This window comes from Rhinoderma darwinii, chromosome 6, assembly GCF_050947455.1.
Source record: "Rhinoderma darwinii isolate aRhiDar2 chromosome 6, aRhiDar2.hap1, whole genome shotgun sequence".
In the NCBI taxonomy this organism is placed as follows: Eukaryota; Metazoa; Chordata; class Amphibia; order Anura; family Rhinodermatidae; genus Rhinoderma; species Rhinoderma darwinii.
The window spans coordinates 140,007,013-140,023,837 of record NC_134692.1 but is presented as its reverse complement, the minus strand read 5'-3'; the positions used below and the strand labels follow the sequence as shown (position 1 = coordinate 140,023,837).

The window sequence follows — 16,825 nt, the reverse complement described above, 5'->3', positions numbered from 1 at the left end:
TATTCTTGTATATAGGGGGCAGTATTATAGTAGTTATATTCTTGTATATAGGAGCAGTATTATAGTAGTTATATTCTTGTATATAGAGGCAGTATTATAGTAGTTATATTCTTGTATATAGGGAGCAGTATTATAGTAGTTATATTCTTGTATATAGGAGCAGTATTATAGTAGTTATATTCTTGTATATAGGGGGCAGTATTATAGTAGTTATATTCTTGTACATTGGGGGCAGTATTATAGTCGTTATATTCTTGTATATAGGGGGCAGTATTATAGTAGTTATATTTTGTATATAGAGACAGTATTATAGTAGTTATATTCTTGTATATAGGGGGCAGTATTATAGTAGTTATATTCTTGTATATAGGAGCAGTATTATAGTAGTTATATTCTTGTATATAGGAGCAGTATTATAGTAGTTATATTCTTGTATATAGGGGGCAGTATTATAGTAGTTATATTCTTGTATATAGGGGGCAGTATTATAGTAGTTATATTCCTGTATATAGTGGCAGTATTATAGTAGTTATATTCTTGTATATAGGGGCAGTATTATAGTAGTTATATTCCTGTATATAGTGGCAGTATTATAGTAGTTATATTCTTGTATATAGGGGGCAGTATTATAGTAGTTATATTCTTTTATATAGGGGGCAGTATTATAGTAGTTATATTCTTGTATATAGGGGGCAGTATTATAGTAGTTATATTCTTGTATATAGGGGCAGTATTATATTATATTCTTGTATATAGGAGCAGTATTATAGTAGTTATATTCTTGTATATAGGGGGCAGTATTATAGTAGTTATATTTTTGTATATAGAAGCAGTATTATAGTAGTTATATTCCTGTATATAGTGGCAGTATTATAGTAGTTATATTCTTGTATATAGGGGCAGTATTATAGTAGTTATATTCTTGTATATAGAAGCAGTATTATAGTAGTTATATTCTTGTATATAGGGGCAGCATTATAGTAGTTATATTCTTGTATATAGGGGGCAGTATTATAGTAGTTATATTCTTGTATATAGGAGCAGTATTATAGTAGGTATATTCTTGTACATAGGGGGCAGTATTATAGTAGTTATATTCTTATATATAGAGGCAGTATTATAGTAGTTATATTCTTGTATATAGAAGCAGTATTATAGTAGTTATATTCTTGTATATAGGGGCAGCATTATAGTAGTTATATTCTTGTATATAGGGGCAGCATTATAGTAGTTATATTCTTGTATATAGGGGGCAGTATTATAGTAGTTATATTCTTGTATATAGGGGCAGTATTATAGTAGTTATATTCTTGTATATAGGGGCAGCATTATAGTAGTTATATTCTTGTATATAGGGGGCAGTATTATAGTAGTTATATTCTTGTATATAGGGGCAGTATTATAGTAGTTATATTCTTGTATATAGAAGCAGTATTATAGTAGTTATATTCTTGTATATAGGAGGCAGTATTATATTAGTTATATTCTTGTATATAGGGGGCAGTATTATAGTAGTTATATTCTTGTATATAGGAGCAGTATTATAGTAGTTATATTCTTGTATACAGGAGCAGTATTATAGTAGTTATATTCTTGTATATAGGGGGCAGTATTATAGTAGTTATATTCTTGTATATAGAAGCAGTATTATAGTAGTTATATTCTTGTATATAGAAGCAGTATTATAGTAGTTATATTCTTGTATATAGGAGGCAGTATTATATTAGTTATATTCTTGTATAAAGGGAGCAGTATTATAGTAGTTATATTCTTGTATATAGGGAGCAGTATTATAGTAGTTATATTCTTGTATATAGGAGGCAGTATTATATTAGTTATATTCTTGTATATAGGGGGCAGTATTATAGTAGTTATATTCTTGTATATAGGAGCAGTATTATAGTAGTTATATTCTTGTATATAGGGAGCAGTATTATAGTAGTTATATTCTTGTATATAGGAGGCAGTATTATAGTAGTTATATTCTTGTATATAGGAGCAGTATTATAGTAGTTATATTCTTGTATATAGGGAGCAGTATTATATTAGTTATATTCTTGTATATAGGGGGCAGTATTATAGTAGTTATATTCTTGTATATAGGAGCAGTATTATAGTAGTTATATTCTTGTATATAGGGGCAGTATTATAGTAGTTATATTCTTGTATATAGGGGCAGTATTATAGTAGTTATATTCTTGTATATAGGGGCAGTATTATAGTAGTTATATTCTTGTATATAGGGGCAGTATTATAGTAGTTATATTCTTGTATGTAGGAGCAGTATTATAGTAGTTATATTCTTGTATATAGGGGGCAGTATTATAGTAGTTATATTCTTGTATACAGTGGCAGTATTATAGTAGTTATATTCTTGTATATAGGAGCAGTATTATACTAGTTATATTCTTGTATATAGGGGGCAGTATTATAGTAGTTATATTCTTGTATATAGGGGGCAGTATTATAGTAGTTATATTCTTGTATATAGGGGGCAGTATTATAGTAGTGATGTTCTCGTACATAGAGAACTTTTGTTTAGTAAGGATTGCTGAAGCTTTGAAGCTGAGTAGGTATTTGCCGTTTTGTTATTTTCCCGGTTTGTGATCTTTATACTTTTGTCAGGTGGCTGGAGATGCTGATTGTGTACCCAAAGACCAACAAGCAGAATCAGAAGAAGAAGAGGAAAGTGGAGCCCCCTACTCCACAGGTAAGCCAACAATGATAGCATTGGATAAACAAAATCTTTTCCATGACTTGTACATATCTAGTCTGCAGCCGGTGATTCTCCACTGTTTTTGGAATCACAGCTCCCAGCAGGTCAGGTCATGCTAGGAGTTGTGGTTTCACAGAAGCTCTGTTGCAAAACGCTGCACTGTAAATGTCTTCACATTTGAATAACTGCGCTCCATGAAATCAGTTACTTGTAGTTTGGAGGTTTCTGCAGCCGGTATCTGCTGGGTTAAGGAAATGGGGAAATGTAAGTGTCTTCATGAGAACTCGGGCTCCATCTCTTGTCCTTGAAATTTCTCTGCATTTCCCCCACTCTTCCACCCACGTTATCATCATCCCTCAGCAGCGAAGTCAGTGAGGGGTCTTGGTGTCCTGAGTTGGGCTCTTACTATACATGGTAATAGGGAATTGGTTCTGTGACTCACCCTATCTGACTCCCTTGTGCTGTGTGGGAGCCCACAGCTGAAGCACCAGTTCAGTTACGTGTCCCAAGAGACTGGTGCCACGTGACCGTGATGTGCAGCTCAGATGCCAACAGTGTATGGGATGATTTGCAGTTTCCCATTAATTCCCTAAAAACATACTCTGTCCATTAGAGTAAGAATAGGTCACAGTCTGTTTTTGGTCACCCCAGAAGGTTCCCTGCTGATAATCGGGACCCTCTGTGGTCATCTGTTATCTACCGGACAAGCGGCCGTTGCGTTTGCTCATCCATGTTCTGCGCGGACACGCAATGTCCAGGGTTAGGGTTGCTCTTTGTAGTAGGTTTGATAGACGACAGCCTCGGATGTGGGGGTCCCTTTATGCCTTTATGGGGCAATTGAAAAAGGCTGGTCTGAACCAAACACATTGTGGTCACTTGTTGGTGTCAACCACGTGTCTTATTTGACCACTAGAGGCACTGTTCTATTTACAGGTTGACCCATGCCACATTTATGTTCCGTTTTGGGCGATAGCGCAGTCATTCACGTTCAGGGAGATGAAATTAAATGAAGCCTTTCAACTTTATATCTCAGGAACCTGGACCAGCCAAAATGGCAGCGACCAGCACAGGGATACCCAGTGCAGAAAAGGTTCCAGCAACCAAATCCACCCTCTGGCAGGAGGAAGCGAAGGGCAAGGATGGACAGGAGAGCAGCAGCAGCAGTCCCATGCAGAGTCCCGTCCTTATGCCCTCTTCCCCAAATGAGCCTGCGCCAGACAGCAAAGTCGGTCAGTCCTGTGTGCGGTTTTTGTATTGGTGCCCCATCCGTTATATCTGTACTATAATATAGTATAATCCTTTTTATATGGTTACGCTTTCTGTTCTTGACCCCCCCCCCATCCCAGATGGAGGATTAGTGAACGGAGACCGCGTTGACGGTGGGCGCAAGACTCGAGTGGAAAGCGGCTATTTCTCATTAGAGAAGACTAAAGACTTCAAATCCGAAGAACAGCCATTACAGACGCCGCCTTCACCTTCCACTCCTGATGCGCCCAGCAGGTATAGTGTCCACAATGCACTCGACCAGGAGCAAGATCCTTTTTCTCCCCCAGGTAACGGGCACTGCCAGTCTCGGGAACCTCTTATCAATCACGGAGCACCAACTGCCCTTCACTTTGCCAACCGGGAGTACGCCGTCCTGGCTGATGTACCCCGAGCGCGCAGAATCACCCACAGGGAGGTTTTCCAGGTAGAGAGGAAACGACTGGAACAGAGAACTCGGGCGCGGAGCCCAGGCAGGGATGAAGTGGCACGGCTGTTTGGCCAGCAGAGGAGGTGAGTTCTCCTTACAGACTTGTTTTAAGTCGTCTCACTGTAAATGTCGTCGTTTTGGGACAGCGATAAAATGTAGCGCAGGTTTATTGTAGTAGCAAAACAATAGAAGAACTTCTTGAATTTCATGCACGTTTTACTTATCTTTCTGGTGCCACCTGTGCCACGTTCCATAAAGAGGTTTTGCACTTTCAGCTGCCAACTTAGCATCTCAATGTATTTTTTTACTTTTTTTGGTATCTCAAAGTACAGAACTTTTATTTGATGATATGGAAGCAGATCAGAGTGGACTTGTTCATTCATATAACCCCAAAAAACAAGAGTCAGATGTTTACTACATGTAGACAACCCATCGGCTGTCCTAGATCTGTCTTACGTTGGGGTGGCCTTGAATGATGGTGTCCCAGGTCTCGTCTAGCTTTATTAGGACCTGCAGGTGTCACGTGCAGCTCGGTAGATGTTACCTTTTATGTACACTAGATATAAATTTAGTCTCTGTTAGATTATTAGATCTTTTTGGAGGACAATTAGCGGTTATATCAATGGGGGTGTCGGAGTGGACGATGAATGAGACTCTATTTGTGTTTACGTATGTGCCATGTAGGCGGGTGAATGGGGTGGACGGTTTTCATGCAGTGTACCCACAGTGCAGCAATCTCAGCTTTTTCCAGGGCAATGTTGCTCTTGTAGGGATTTCCTATATACCCCTCATCCAGTCCTCTGCCTGTATCTCTAGCTGAGGCAATGCCAAACTGGTGTAGGCTCCATGTGAAGAGGAAACTAGTTGTAACTAGGGATCAATCTGTCATAAATCCCTGCAACAGCCACATATGTCCAGAAGGTGGGTGAGCTGGATGGAGATCGTCCATTGGGGGGGGGGGGGGTATAGATCTGAGTCACGTTGCTCTCTCTGATGTATTCTTGTTGATGTATATTCTTGCATACACTCCCAGAAATGACAGACACGTAGGAAATATAAATGTATGCCGGGTATATCCGTTCCCTGAGTGGATTTCCTGCGGTTGTGAAACTACAACTCACAAGCCATGCTGAGAGTTGTAGTTGCAGAACTGCTGGAGTGTCACCGTTTGAAGACTACTGATATATATATAAATCTATATATATATGTACACCTGCACCTGACTTGCTGATGAGTCTGGTATCTGTTCATCTGCAGCTGTTGAATAAGCGCTGCATGTATTGAACCTCCGGCCCAACCAGAAGCATAATCTGCGATTACTAACCCTCTAACTCCTCCCTCGCCGCACTAACTCCTCCTCCCTCGCCGCACTAACTCCTCCTCCCTCGCCGCACTAACCCTTTGATAACACCATTCCTCGTTCAGTCGAGCGCTGCTGCTCTCGCTCTACTAACGCAATGACTGTCGGCAGAACGCATGTTGGCTTTCCAGGTGTTCGGGGTCTGCAGGTCTCTACTTGCCCCCTCAGCCATCTGGAAAAGCGGCACGTCTTCTCGCCCTGAGCTGATTTGTCAGTTCTGTGCATTTATCGCTTTTGTCTACTCCATGGTGAGACGACCACTCGTGTAAGAAAATATTCTATTCATGATCAGATGATGTCCTGGTGCCGGCCATAGCGGCTGTTGCAGCTTTGTTTAGTGGTCTATCCATTTCCTTCTGCAATTTACGACTAAGTAACACTGGGGCAAGGTATATGGGTCCTATATCAAGTTCATATCAGAAGGGAAAGCTGCCAGCATAGATTAAGCAGCAGGGTGATTGCCTGTTTCATCTGTCCCTTCTGATGCACAGACGTTATGTGCCGGATCGGAGCTGTTTCGGACTTCGTATTGTCCTTCAGCGCCAGATTATGTGTTAAATAAAGGGGAGGGTGGGGGTAGCGGCTGCCACGGCAAGGTCGGCGATTATCTGAGCCAGCCTGTAATGTTGTGGCTGGGAAATGATGTTACAGGTCAGTCACGCAGCCTGTATCTCCAGAGGAACTACAAGTCTCAGCGGGTCCTAAGGTAGAACACTGGGACAGGTCCCCAAAATCCACTACATTTGTTGATCTGGGACTATTGCTCCTCTGATTAATATTTTTTTGCATTTCTGCTTTGTTTCCTTTTGTTCTGCTTTTTACATTTTTTAACCCTTCTCAGTGCCAGATGATAAAAGCAAAAAAAAACAAAACATAAAATATGGCGATCAAGATCAAACCATGCTATAAGGACTATACATCAGTGCGCCAATTCACAGCACTGAGGCCTAATGGGTAAAAAAAAAAGATCAAAAAATATTAAAATATCAGTCACTTTCTTCATGTATAACTGGCACTGGAAGGAGTTCTTTGTTTAGCGCGTCAGTCGTCCGTAGCCATGTCCGTTCTATATAACGCTGGCCACCATCTTGCGCACTGAACCTGTAAATTACCTACCTGTCAGCAGGTTCATGCTAACCTAACCACCCTATGGGGGACCCCGGGCGATCACGCTGTGCCGGGCATGGAGTAGCCGGAGGGAAGACCCCATCGGACATTTCTCCCCGAACTCTACACTTGCTGAAATTTTCTGAAACGCTACAGAGTAAAACATTGTTTACGGTCATCCGGACACCTGCCGCTATTTCATGCTGCCCGGGGTTAGGCCAGCAACAAACCTGCTGACGGGGTTCCCTTTAATTCATCAGTGACCTTCACTAAGACATGAGAAGAAAAGTCTTGCACACAATCTGGGGCTGACGAGATGTCGCTCATGGCAAATAAATGATTTCAGTTCTCACTTTGCAAGTGAAGGTAACAAGTATGTGAATGTTTGCCATGGGTAACATCAATGTGCTCCCTGTATATATCTTCTACATGTCTGGTGTGTGGAGTCATAGATTACACACCAGAAAAACTTGGTTCAGGTTGCAGATGGCGGCTTCCGTTGCTGGCGATTGTACGCTTAAATTGCATGTTCCCTTTAATTGTCCTTTCATTGTTTACATAAAGAGTTAATCCGCATAAAAAGTTGAGTCGCTTAAGTAATGAGATGCATTTCCAATCTTGTACTGATCCGGAGTTATACTCCAGAGATGAATTCACAATTCTGTTGGTTGCGGCAAAATCCGTTAACAGCTTGTCAACCGTTACACCCGTGTCAGCGGAGCTCCTATAATGCATGGGAGGGGAGGAGTTCGTTTCTCTTACATAAGATGACTGTACAGAGTCCGGTGCAAAGACAACGTTTCCCAGAATGCAGGTAACCAGAGCAAGCTCTGTGCAGTCACTGAACAAGCAGGGAATATTTAATGATTTCAGCTCTGAAGCCTGCGAAATAGTGAGTGCAGCGCTAGAATACCGGCTGTAACTCAGGATTAGTAATGTATGTACACAGTGACTCCACCAGCAGAATAGTGAGTGCAGCTCTGGAGTAGAATACAGGATGTAACTCAGGATCAGTACAGGATAAGTAATGTATGTACACAGTGACTCCACCAGCAGAATAGTGAGTGCAGCTCTGGAGTAGAATACAGGATGTAACTCAGGATCAGTACAGGATAAGTAATGTAATGTATGTACACAGTGACTCCACCAGCAGAATAGTGAGTGCAGCTCTGGAGTATAATACAGGATATAACTCCGGATCAGTACAGGATAAGTAATGTATGTACACAGTGACTCCACCAGCAGAATAGTGAGTGCAGCTCTGGAGTATAATACAGGATATAACTCCGGATCAGTACAGGATAAGTAATGTAATGTATGTACACAGTGACTCCACCAGCAGAATAGTGAGTGCAGCTCTGCAGTATAATAGAGGATGTAACTCAGGATCAGTACAGGATAAGTAATGTATGTACACAGTGACTCCACCAGCAGAATAGTGAGTGCAGCTCTGGAGTATAATACAGGATATAACTCAGGATCAGTACAGGATAAGTAATGTATGTACACAGTGACTCTACCAGCAGAATAGTGAGTGCAGCTCTGGAGTATATTACAGGTGTAACTCAGGATCAGTACAGGATAAGTAATGTAATGTATGTACACAGTGACTACACCAGCAGAATAGTGAGTGCAGCTCTGGAGTATATTACAGGTGTAACACAGGATCAGGAGAGGATAAGTTATGACGTGTATTTACAAAGTTACTCAACTATTTATGTAGATTAATGCTTTATGTAAATTATTACTATAACATGATGCTTAAAACAGAATACACTTTAATGACCCCTGGACTCTAATCTTTCAGCAAGACAGGTGATGAACATCTGCCTATAAGTATATTCGTCTATAATGACGGCATCCCGTGTCCAGACTAATGAGAATCTCTGCCAATAACACTGTTACATATGTTTTTGATTGATGACGATTATGATGATTTTGCATTCTTAATATTGATTGTTATTATAATTGATAACTATTGATTTGAAGCCTTCATGTTTGTATTGGTCCATACACTCATTTTCCAGCCTTGTTCTATTTCCAGGTCTTATTGCTCTCCTCCTCCTGCTGTGCTGCTGTGTGAGATGGCCATCTTTTCTGAGCCCGCTTCGCTGCCATCTCGTCTTAGTGTCCGAATTTATGAGACAAGAGATGTGACTATTTTCTGTCTCCTAGGAAAAACAAACCCGTCTGTTTTTTCCTCCCTCCCCAAATCTGCTGTCTCTTCTACTGACTCAATCTGATTTTTTTTTTTTGTTAACTTTGGCTGCCTGGGAAGGCCAGGGCTGAAAAAGACGAAAAAAAAAAAAAAGGAAAAAAAGTGCCTTTGTTATGATGCCGCCATTGAGCATTACGTTTGGGGCAATAAAAAGGCTTCTGTCTGATGTAAACAGAGCGTGTTCCATAACTTGTAGCAACCAGATCATTGGGTACATTTATTGTTTCGCCTAAACATCGCAATAGAGCTTATCTGAAAAACTAGTCATTGAACCAACTTCCATAACACATACCAGCCTGTTACCGGACACCAGTCCACTGAAGTCTGGCTCCATGCACACGAGTGCCTCCAAAAAGTAGTGGTCAACATTCACATCCTTTACCCATGAAAATTAGAGTGCATTGCAGATGTACCAAATCCAACCAGTCCTAACTTTGATGGCCTTAAAATGACATGGGTAGTACTGTTGGGATTTCATGTAATATCTATGGCCAAATTTAGTAACCACCATCCATTTAAGCTCAAGGCTAATGGTTCCCACCAATGTCGTCAAGACCAGCCAACCATCTCCTGACCAAGGAGACTTCTTGAGTCGGGGATCAGGCAAGCTGGGTCTTTTCCCGTCAGATCCCAAGTGGGGCCGGCGGTGTCCAGTAGCCACTTGTCCCCCGCCCTGTGTAGAAATAATGGTTTACCAGTAATGGTAACGGAGGAGCCAAGGATGAGATCTGTCTGTCTATGGCCAGTTTAAGAACTCGAGGATCATGAAGGATATTATTACATCACGGCGGATGCAATTCAAAGTCTTTAGGCCCCCGAGGACTTGTTATGCCATCGTTGGGCCCAAGTAGCCATATAGTCCTACCCTTTGCTCTTATACGAGAATAATTGCAACCACTGATGCTGTGAGTTATGGGACACGTGGATCTTATAAATGTTAATGAAGTAGTCTGGATTATTACTTATTAATTCAAGTTTATCTGTTATGGTCAGAAGGAAAAGACAAAAGTGTGCGTCTGTGTATCTCACATGCTTGTGTCTATGGGGATATTGTGTCCTCAGCAGCAAGATTTGGACCCAATAAGTGTTTTTTTTTTCCCCTATAGAACAGATAATAATTTATACTAGAATATTATTTCCCTTTTATTGTAAGCTACCGGCATCCGGTCCAGCAGCGTAGAGAAGTTTACAGCCACCGGACAAAAGCTTTTTACACTTTGACCATAAGAGGAGATTATAATTCTGCTCCTAAGGAAGTTAAAGCGTAAAACTCTATTTAAAAAAAAGTTTGGAATGATTTGTTATTGGGGTGAATGCCGTGCAGGTGGTCCCGTTTTATTACACAGAATCCCATAAAATAAAAATGTAGCTTTGCCCATGACGTTGATCCGCGCCCATGTTGTGCGACAGCCCGCTCTGTGTTTCGTATGGCACCGCACTCTCCCGCAGGGAATTTACCATTTGTTTAACAAGTGGCTCCGGAGTTTAGGAGCAGACGAGGATTTAACGGCTCATAACTGTGCAAGATCAAAACGCTGGCAGGGAAGAGACAGGCGCGTCATTAATAGAAACCTTGTGATCTCGTTAACTGAGGATCGCTGCCAAGAACCCCCCACTCCGGGAGCGCCAGCGACCTCCGATCACAACGCAGCCGCTTTATGTTCACCTAAGGACTTGGCACCGACCCCTTCAAGTCACACGTTTCTTTTATGAACAAATCCGGTTTAGAAAAAATAAATATAAACTTTAATTTGGGGTCTAATTAAACACAAAGTAGCCGAGTCGCAGAACAGTCTCTCCCCCGTTTGAAGTCTTTTTTGTAAATCCTTAATGAAAAGCACCCCTCGACCCGCCGACCTCCGATTACTATGTGGGATGTTACAGCGCTGCACTTTTGTCTTTTCATCTGTAACGTTTTATAGCGAGAGGTATGTGAGGTGCGGGCCGGTGTTACCCACTTTCATGCCCCTCACGTGCCATCTGCACATGTGGTGGCCATTTTGTGGGAGGAGTCAGTAACAGTGAGAATATAGCGCGTTGATTTAATTAAAAAAAAAAAGACCTTTCCTCTTCTGTCAAGTTGCTAATAACTCCATATAGCAGTTTTATCTGTTTCTGGGAAAGCTGGGTGATTATCAATTTGGCCTCTTATACAGAGGTTTTCATCCGGCTTTCCCAGATTCCTGAAGAGCTGATCTGCCTTGTAATAAAATGTTACATATGCCATTACCATTCTGTTGGGTGTTCTAAAAGCTGGGTGGGGACATGTGTCGTTAATATTACTGAAGCCGACCTGACGGCCGCCTCCATAGTGTATAGGTGACAGATTTTACTCTCTCTATACCCGTGTATATTTGTATGGTGATTTGAACCTTTTTAAAGTTCGGAAATAGTACGCGTCCTTTATTTAAAGGGTCTTCACTGCGTCTTAAAACCAAGTAAAGATGGAGGATAATGACTAATATGGTGGATTTGTAAATTCAAGCAACGCCAAGTTCGAAGCCCATTACATTTACCAACCCAAATCTCTGCTCTTAGTACACATTGGAAGTCGTATGATGTGTAGGTGAATGGTCTGCAACCTCTGGATCTTGTGACACCACAACTCTCAGAATGCTGGGAGTTGTAGTTTCATGATGGCTAGAGAGCCCCTGTTCCATCCAGACAATGTATATTATCCAGATGACCTAGAACATGTCAACCACTAAAGTAATAAGGTTCATCGTTTAGTTTTTTTGGGCGTTTCTTACTTTTATGCGGTTTATATGGAGTGTTCGCTGTTTTTATATATTCTCGTCTATTACAATATATTTGTCCTGTTTTATTTCTATTTTGATTGTTTAGATCCTCTCCTGCTTTTTCCCCTCTTGTTACTCTCAGGCGTTCTCTGGTCATTGAGAAGTTTGAAGCTTTGGACATCGAGAAGGCAGAGCACATGGAGACCAGCTGTTCCACCGCCCCCAGCAGCGAGGCCCGGCAGGGCCGCAGTGAGAGACGCACCTTTCAGAGGAAAAAGGTGAGGAGCGCGGTTTAAATGCATCCTGGGAACTTAATATAACTAATATTTCAGTTGCAATGAACAAAATGTCATTCAGCAAGAACTCCTTACTTATGCGGCCCTCCATCTCCGCTCGTCCCTTGGGTGTGTGGTCTTCTAGTTGTACTTCGTGCAAATTATTTACTCTTTCCACCAACCACGTGTGAGTGGAGATTGGCTTGGTGTTCATATATGCAGCTTGTTCTTTTAGCCCCTTTTACACGGGACAAAGATCAGGCAAACGCTCCTTCATCGGCAGATCTGCTCGCTTACGCGGCCAATAAAATGGTCACTAGTCGGCAGCGCGTCTCCCTGTGTAAATTCTATGGAAATGTATGGGCACGAACTATGGTTGTAACGAACGCTCGTCCCCATATATAATCGATCATTGCTCCTTGTGAAAGGATCGATCGCCAACCCGTCTGGTCGTTCGCTCGTTTTTATGGCCCAAATCGGGCCGTCTAAAAAGGACCCTTAGAATATCCTGTTAAAGCTGTTCTACACCATGCCTGTTTTTAGAGGGTGCAGTGCACATGGCTATTTAGAAGCCTTCGACCTGTTTTCCCGGCTTCTTCCTTCGTTCCACAAATCTTATTTCTTTGTTCCTCTTTAATCAGGACGAGACCGGCGGCGCCTCTATTCCCGATGTGTCGGCTTCTTCTATGTCACACTACCGAAGGGCAAAGTCCCTGGATCGCCGATCCACAGAATCTTCCATGACGGTGAGTAAACGCAGACCGTTCCTGTGCAGCGCGACCGTATCCTACAGATCTCATCCGTTTACAAACACCCCCCCCCCCCCCCCCGCCCAAGAAGTTCATCAACGCCCTCTCACGCCTCCGCCCCTACATCCAGTCTGACTGCAGCTGTTCTCCATCTGTCACATGGATTTCTTGTGCTACCATTCGATGGAGTACGCGGTGGAAGGAGCTCTTTGTTCCCACAAGTGTTTTGTTTTTTTCTTTATGTAAAGATATCTTTGGCATGTCTAGCTTATACCATCAAGACCGTGTCTCGCAAATAGCTGGCGTGCTGCACTCGCGAGGCGCCCATCAAAACGTCTACGCATTTCAGTCTTGTCGCTATTTAAATAAAGAACCTTGCTGAGGGTTAATGGTTGGTGAAAAAGATCCTTTTCGATTTGACAGACTCCCCTCAGACGACCCCCCCCCCCCCATATTCCCATGCTTAATATATTTTGGTATCTTTGGATGGAGGGTTATTCTAGGGTCCTAGTCATGTGACTACCTTGTGTATATATATGAAGCCGAGTACGTGTGTGGACCGTAGTCATGAAACTGGTTGGAAGGGATCAGGTTCGTAGTCTCTGGTATTCCCGGGTTCCCCCTCCGTTAAGACTGAATCCTATAATATCATTCTAATAATGTTTCCTTGTTAATAGGATGTTTTTAAGTTTGTTTAAATTAATTCAGAAGGTCTCTGATCGTGATATTGTATTTCATGCAGAACGTTGCTTGTAATGGTCACACTTGGTATATTAATTTCCACAAATCTCTTTCCGTAGCCTGACCTGCTGAACTTCAAGAAGGGTTGGTTGACCAAGCAGTATCAGGATGGGCAGGTGAGTTTTGACAATGTGAGCGCCGATGGATCCATAATGAAGGGGGAGTCAAGCGGGCGATAAAAATGATGTAACGGTCGTCTGAACGTACATATTAGACCAGCGGCGTAGTGTAAGATCCCGTGTTGCTGACGCCACACTTTGACAACTAGCGGAGTTGGAAAAGATAATCGAGGAGGGGGGGGGGATGCTTGGCAACCCACAGAGGAGCATCGGAGGTCTCTAGTGGTAAATGGTGTTTAGCGCTGGCCCGCTGCTTTCCTATGCAGGTAAATAAAACAAAAAAGGGTACACCAACCCTCAACGGAGACCAAAAGGACAGTCTTTTGGCCTCCTATGACTACATTGGGCGTATGCGACGGGATCTTTCCCAGCGCGCACACCACGAGAACGTGAACAGAGCACAAATAATTCATCCAGTGAATCAAATGAGTGTTTGTGCCGTCTGCACGTCTATGGCGGCAGACCTGTCATTCCTGACCTCTGGACAAAATTTTTTTTACCACGCGAACGTTAGTGCTAATAATCTGTACGTCTCCTATTCTAGTGTCTCGTTCTGAATATCTCACGGAGACCTGATTATAGACCATATATATATATGATAATTTCCGTCTTTTTGGATTTGGAACGTTTCTTGGAACGAGAAAAAAAAAAACTCTCTGCGTCTTTGCTGACCCTTTGTCGAGGCTTATAAGTCCCTTGTTTATACTTTTAGCTGGAAGTTTGGCCTTCCTGTTGTTACTGATCATTTACAGCTGTCCCTTCACCAGGATTCCCAGCTGGCAGACGTCGACTGATGGTGGGCACTGACCCCCCCAACACTAGAATAACTGTGGTCTTCTCTACCAGCCCGTGCCCAGCATGATAATACCTCATAGCTTGGGACGGCTGCCTGTGTTTGGGTCTTGTGTGGTAATGGCAGTGCCCTCAGACGTTGTGGGCTCTGCCCATGTGCTGCCCGGGGCTCGAGGTTGTACTTGTTGTGATGCGATCTGGAAGCTATGCAGACTCCGTGTTTACAAGCGCAGGCAGTAGGGGAAGTTACTTACATCATGACCTTCTTACAGCTGCCAGCTGGGGCCCCCCTGGGACGCCGGGTTACTGGGATCCGGTTACAACATTCGCTGCCTCTGTCAGACGGATTTAACATTTGCTGGGAGCACAAATAACGCTCTATTTTAGTGGATATCCTCCTACCTCCGTTTCCTCTCTTTCATTCAGTCCTTACTGCCTCATTGTCCATGGACACCATAAAATGAAATCCTGATGTGCACGTCGGTCTGGGGGGATTCTCTGCATCGTTTAGGGGCAGATTAAACAATAGGGTCGCACCTTTGTTGGCTCCAGTCACCTGTGTTCTTGCCTGACGTAAACCCTCCCACGTCTTAGTTTTAGAGCTGAACTCTTAATGGCGCGTGCAGATGGTTTGTCTCGTTCCCTAATGCTATTCACTGGTTAGGAAACGTATAGAACTCTATAAACTACTTTCCTTCCATATAAAATGATCCGTGTCTTTACAAATCACGATCTGATCACGCTTTGCTTGATAAATCCAGTGAAAAATAGCCACAGATAAAACAGCAGGTCTATATTACCTCGCCATTATGCCTTCCCCGCTACACGCGGGTCTTAAGGGCCTTTAATCACATAGAGCTATACTGTTGGCTAGCCTTTAGTAATGAAGCCGGAAGTATTTTCTTTCTCGGTTGTGTATTACGTAGAGTGGACAGCTATGATTCTTGATGCCTACCCAACACACTAATAATATGCGTGTATAGAGCAATATCTATATTCTACGTGAATAGCTCTTGTACGGCTTCGGAGAATGCCGCAGTGCCATCTGGTGGTCAAGGCAGGTAGTACCCATGTTTTACGGCTTATTAGGATTGACCGGGTTCTTGCAAACGTGATGGAAAAGTAGGAACACGGAGCTGACATTCTTCCATCGCTGGCGAGTGCTTTGCATGCTAATAACATGTTGTGTGTTTCAGTGGAAGAAGCATTGGTTTGTGCTGACTGACCAGAACCTGAGATACTACAGAGACTCTGTGGCGGAAGAGGTGAGTGTGAAGCCAACCATCTCCTCTCGGCACCACTTTGTCGTTCAGTCACTTAGTCTTTCCTCTGTCCTTTCCCTCAGGCTGCGGACTTGGATGGGGAAATCGATCTGTCCACCTGTTACGACGTCACTGAATACCCGGTCCAGAGAAATTATGGGTTTCAGATTCACGTAAGACACTATTGCTTTTAGTACACGTTTGTTTGATCTCGATGGTGTCAGAAGTTTCAGATGTCAACCAGAGATTGTTGTATGTAGGATTCCGGCCTTGCTTGTAGTATCCTCGTTCCCGTCATTTTCTGGAGTCTGTAACGATATGTCGTAGTAATGGATTATACAAGTGCTGATTTATGCAGGGTTACCGTTTTCCACATAGTGTTACCGTGGTTATGCCGTGTTGGGAACACTGTGAGGATCAAGCCATGTAGGTGGATAGTAAGCACCTCCGTCAGTCTGAAGGGCTCAACGTCGCAAAGAGATTTTCCAAAATGTAGGATAATCTCTGTGATGACCCAATTCTTCTATAATCTCATAGAAATTTGATAAAACGATCGCCCTTCAATGTATATCTCCCACTTAATCAGACCCTTTTTGATTTGTCCAGACAAAAGAAGGGGAGTTCACTCTCTCTGCGATGACCTCCGGCATTCGGCGGAACTGGATTCAGACCATCATGAAACATGTGCGACCCAACACCGCCCCTGACGTCACCAGGTGAGGACCTCCGATACGCTGATCCGCTTCTGCTTAAATTCAATCACGTCAACGAAACTTTTAAAAACCAGCTGAGTAAACCTCCGGCTCATCGACTCCACGCTCAATTATTTTTCTATAAATAAACCTTTCGTATCCCGACTTCATCTTCTTCTTTTTCCGGCCCCTTCCCCTCTTCCTTTTCTCATTTCGCCATCTCTTTAATTTCCATGCAAACCCCAGGAAAAGCTTCTCTCTGAAACTGTCTGTGCTGAAGCCCAGGTTGGAAAGCTGTGTTCTCTCCTGTATAAACGTCTTGTGGTTTGTATTCGTTGTGGTTCACTGCATGCTATGCTTTCC

At 42.8% G+C, this 16,825-nt stretch overlaps 1 protein-coding gene across 8 annotated transcripts in view; it reads left to right on the top strand.

The window, feature by feature from the left end:
- Positions 1–16,825, top strand: part of MPRIP (myosin phosphatase Rho interacting protein) — a 93,615-nt gene that overhangs the window by 57,092 nt on the left and 19,698 nt on the right. For 4 of the 8 annotated variants that reach the window (XM_075830667.1, XM_075830668.1, XM_075830669.1 and 1 more), the window contains exons 5-13: positions 2,626–2,710; positions 3,750–3,945; positions 4,063–4,492; positions 11,975–12,110; positions 12,749–12,853; positions 13,657–13,713; positions 15,705–15,773; positions 15,854–15,943; positions 16,377–16,486. In XM_075830667.1, the coding sequence (XP_075686782.1) occupies positions 2,626–2,710; positions 3,750–3,945; positions 4,063–4,492; positions 11,975–12,110; positions 12,749–12,853; positions 13,657–13,713; positions 15,705–15,773; positions 15,854–15,943; positions 16,377–16,486 (1,278 nt within the window). Of the gene's footprint in view, positions 1–2,625; positions 2,711–3,749; positions 3,946–4,062; positions 4,493–11,974; positions 12,111–12,748; positions 12,854–13,656; positions 13,714–15,704; positions 15,774–15,853; positions 15,944–16,376; positions 16,487–16,708; positions 16,748–16,825 lie in introns of all 8 variants that reach the window. The other 4 variants (XM_075830673.1, XM_075830674.1, XM_075830675.1 and 1 more) reach the window with 2 other exon arrangements.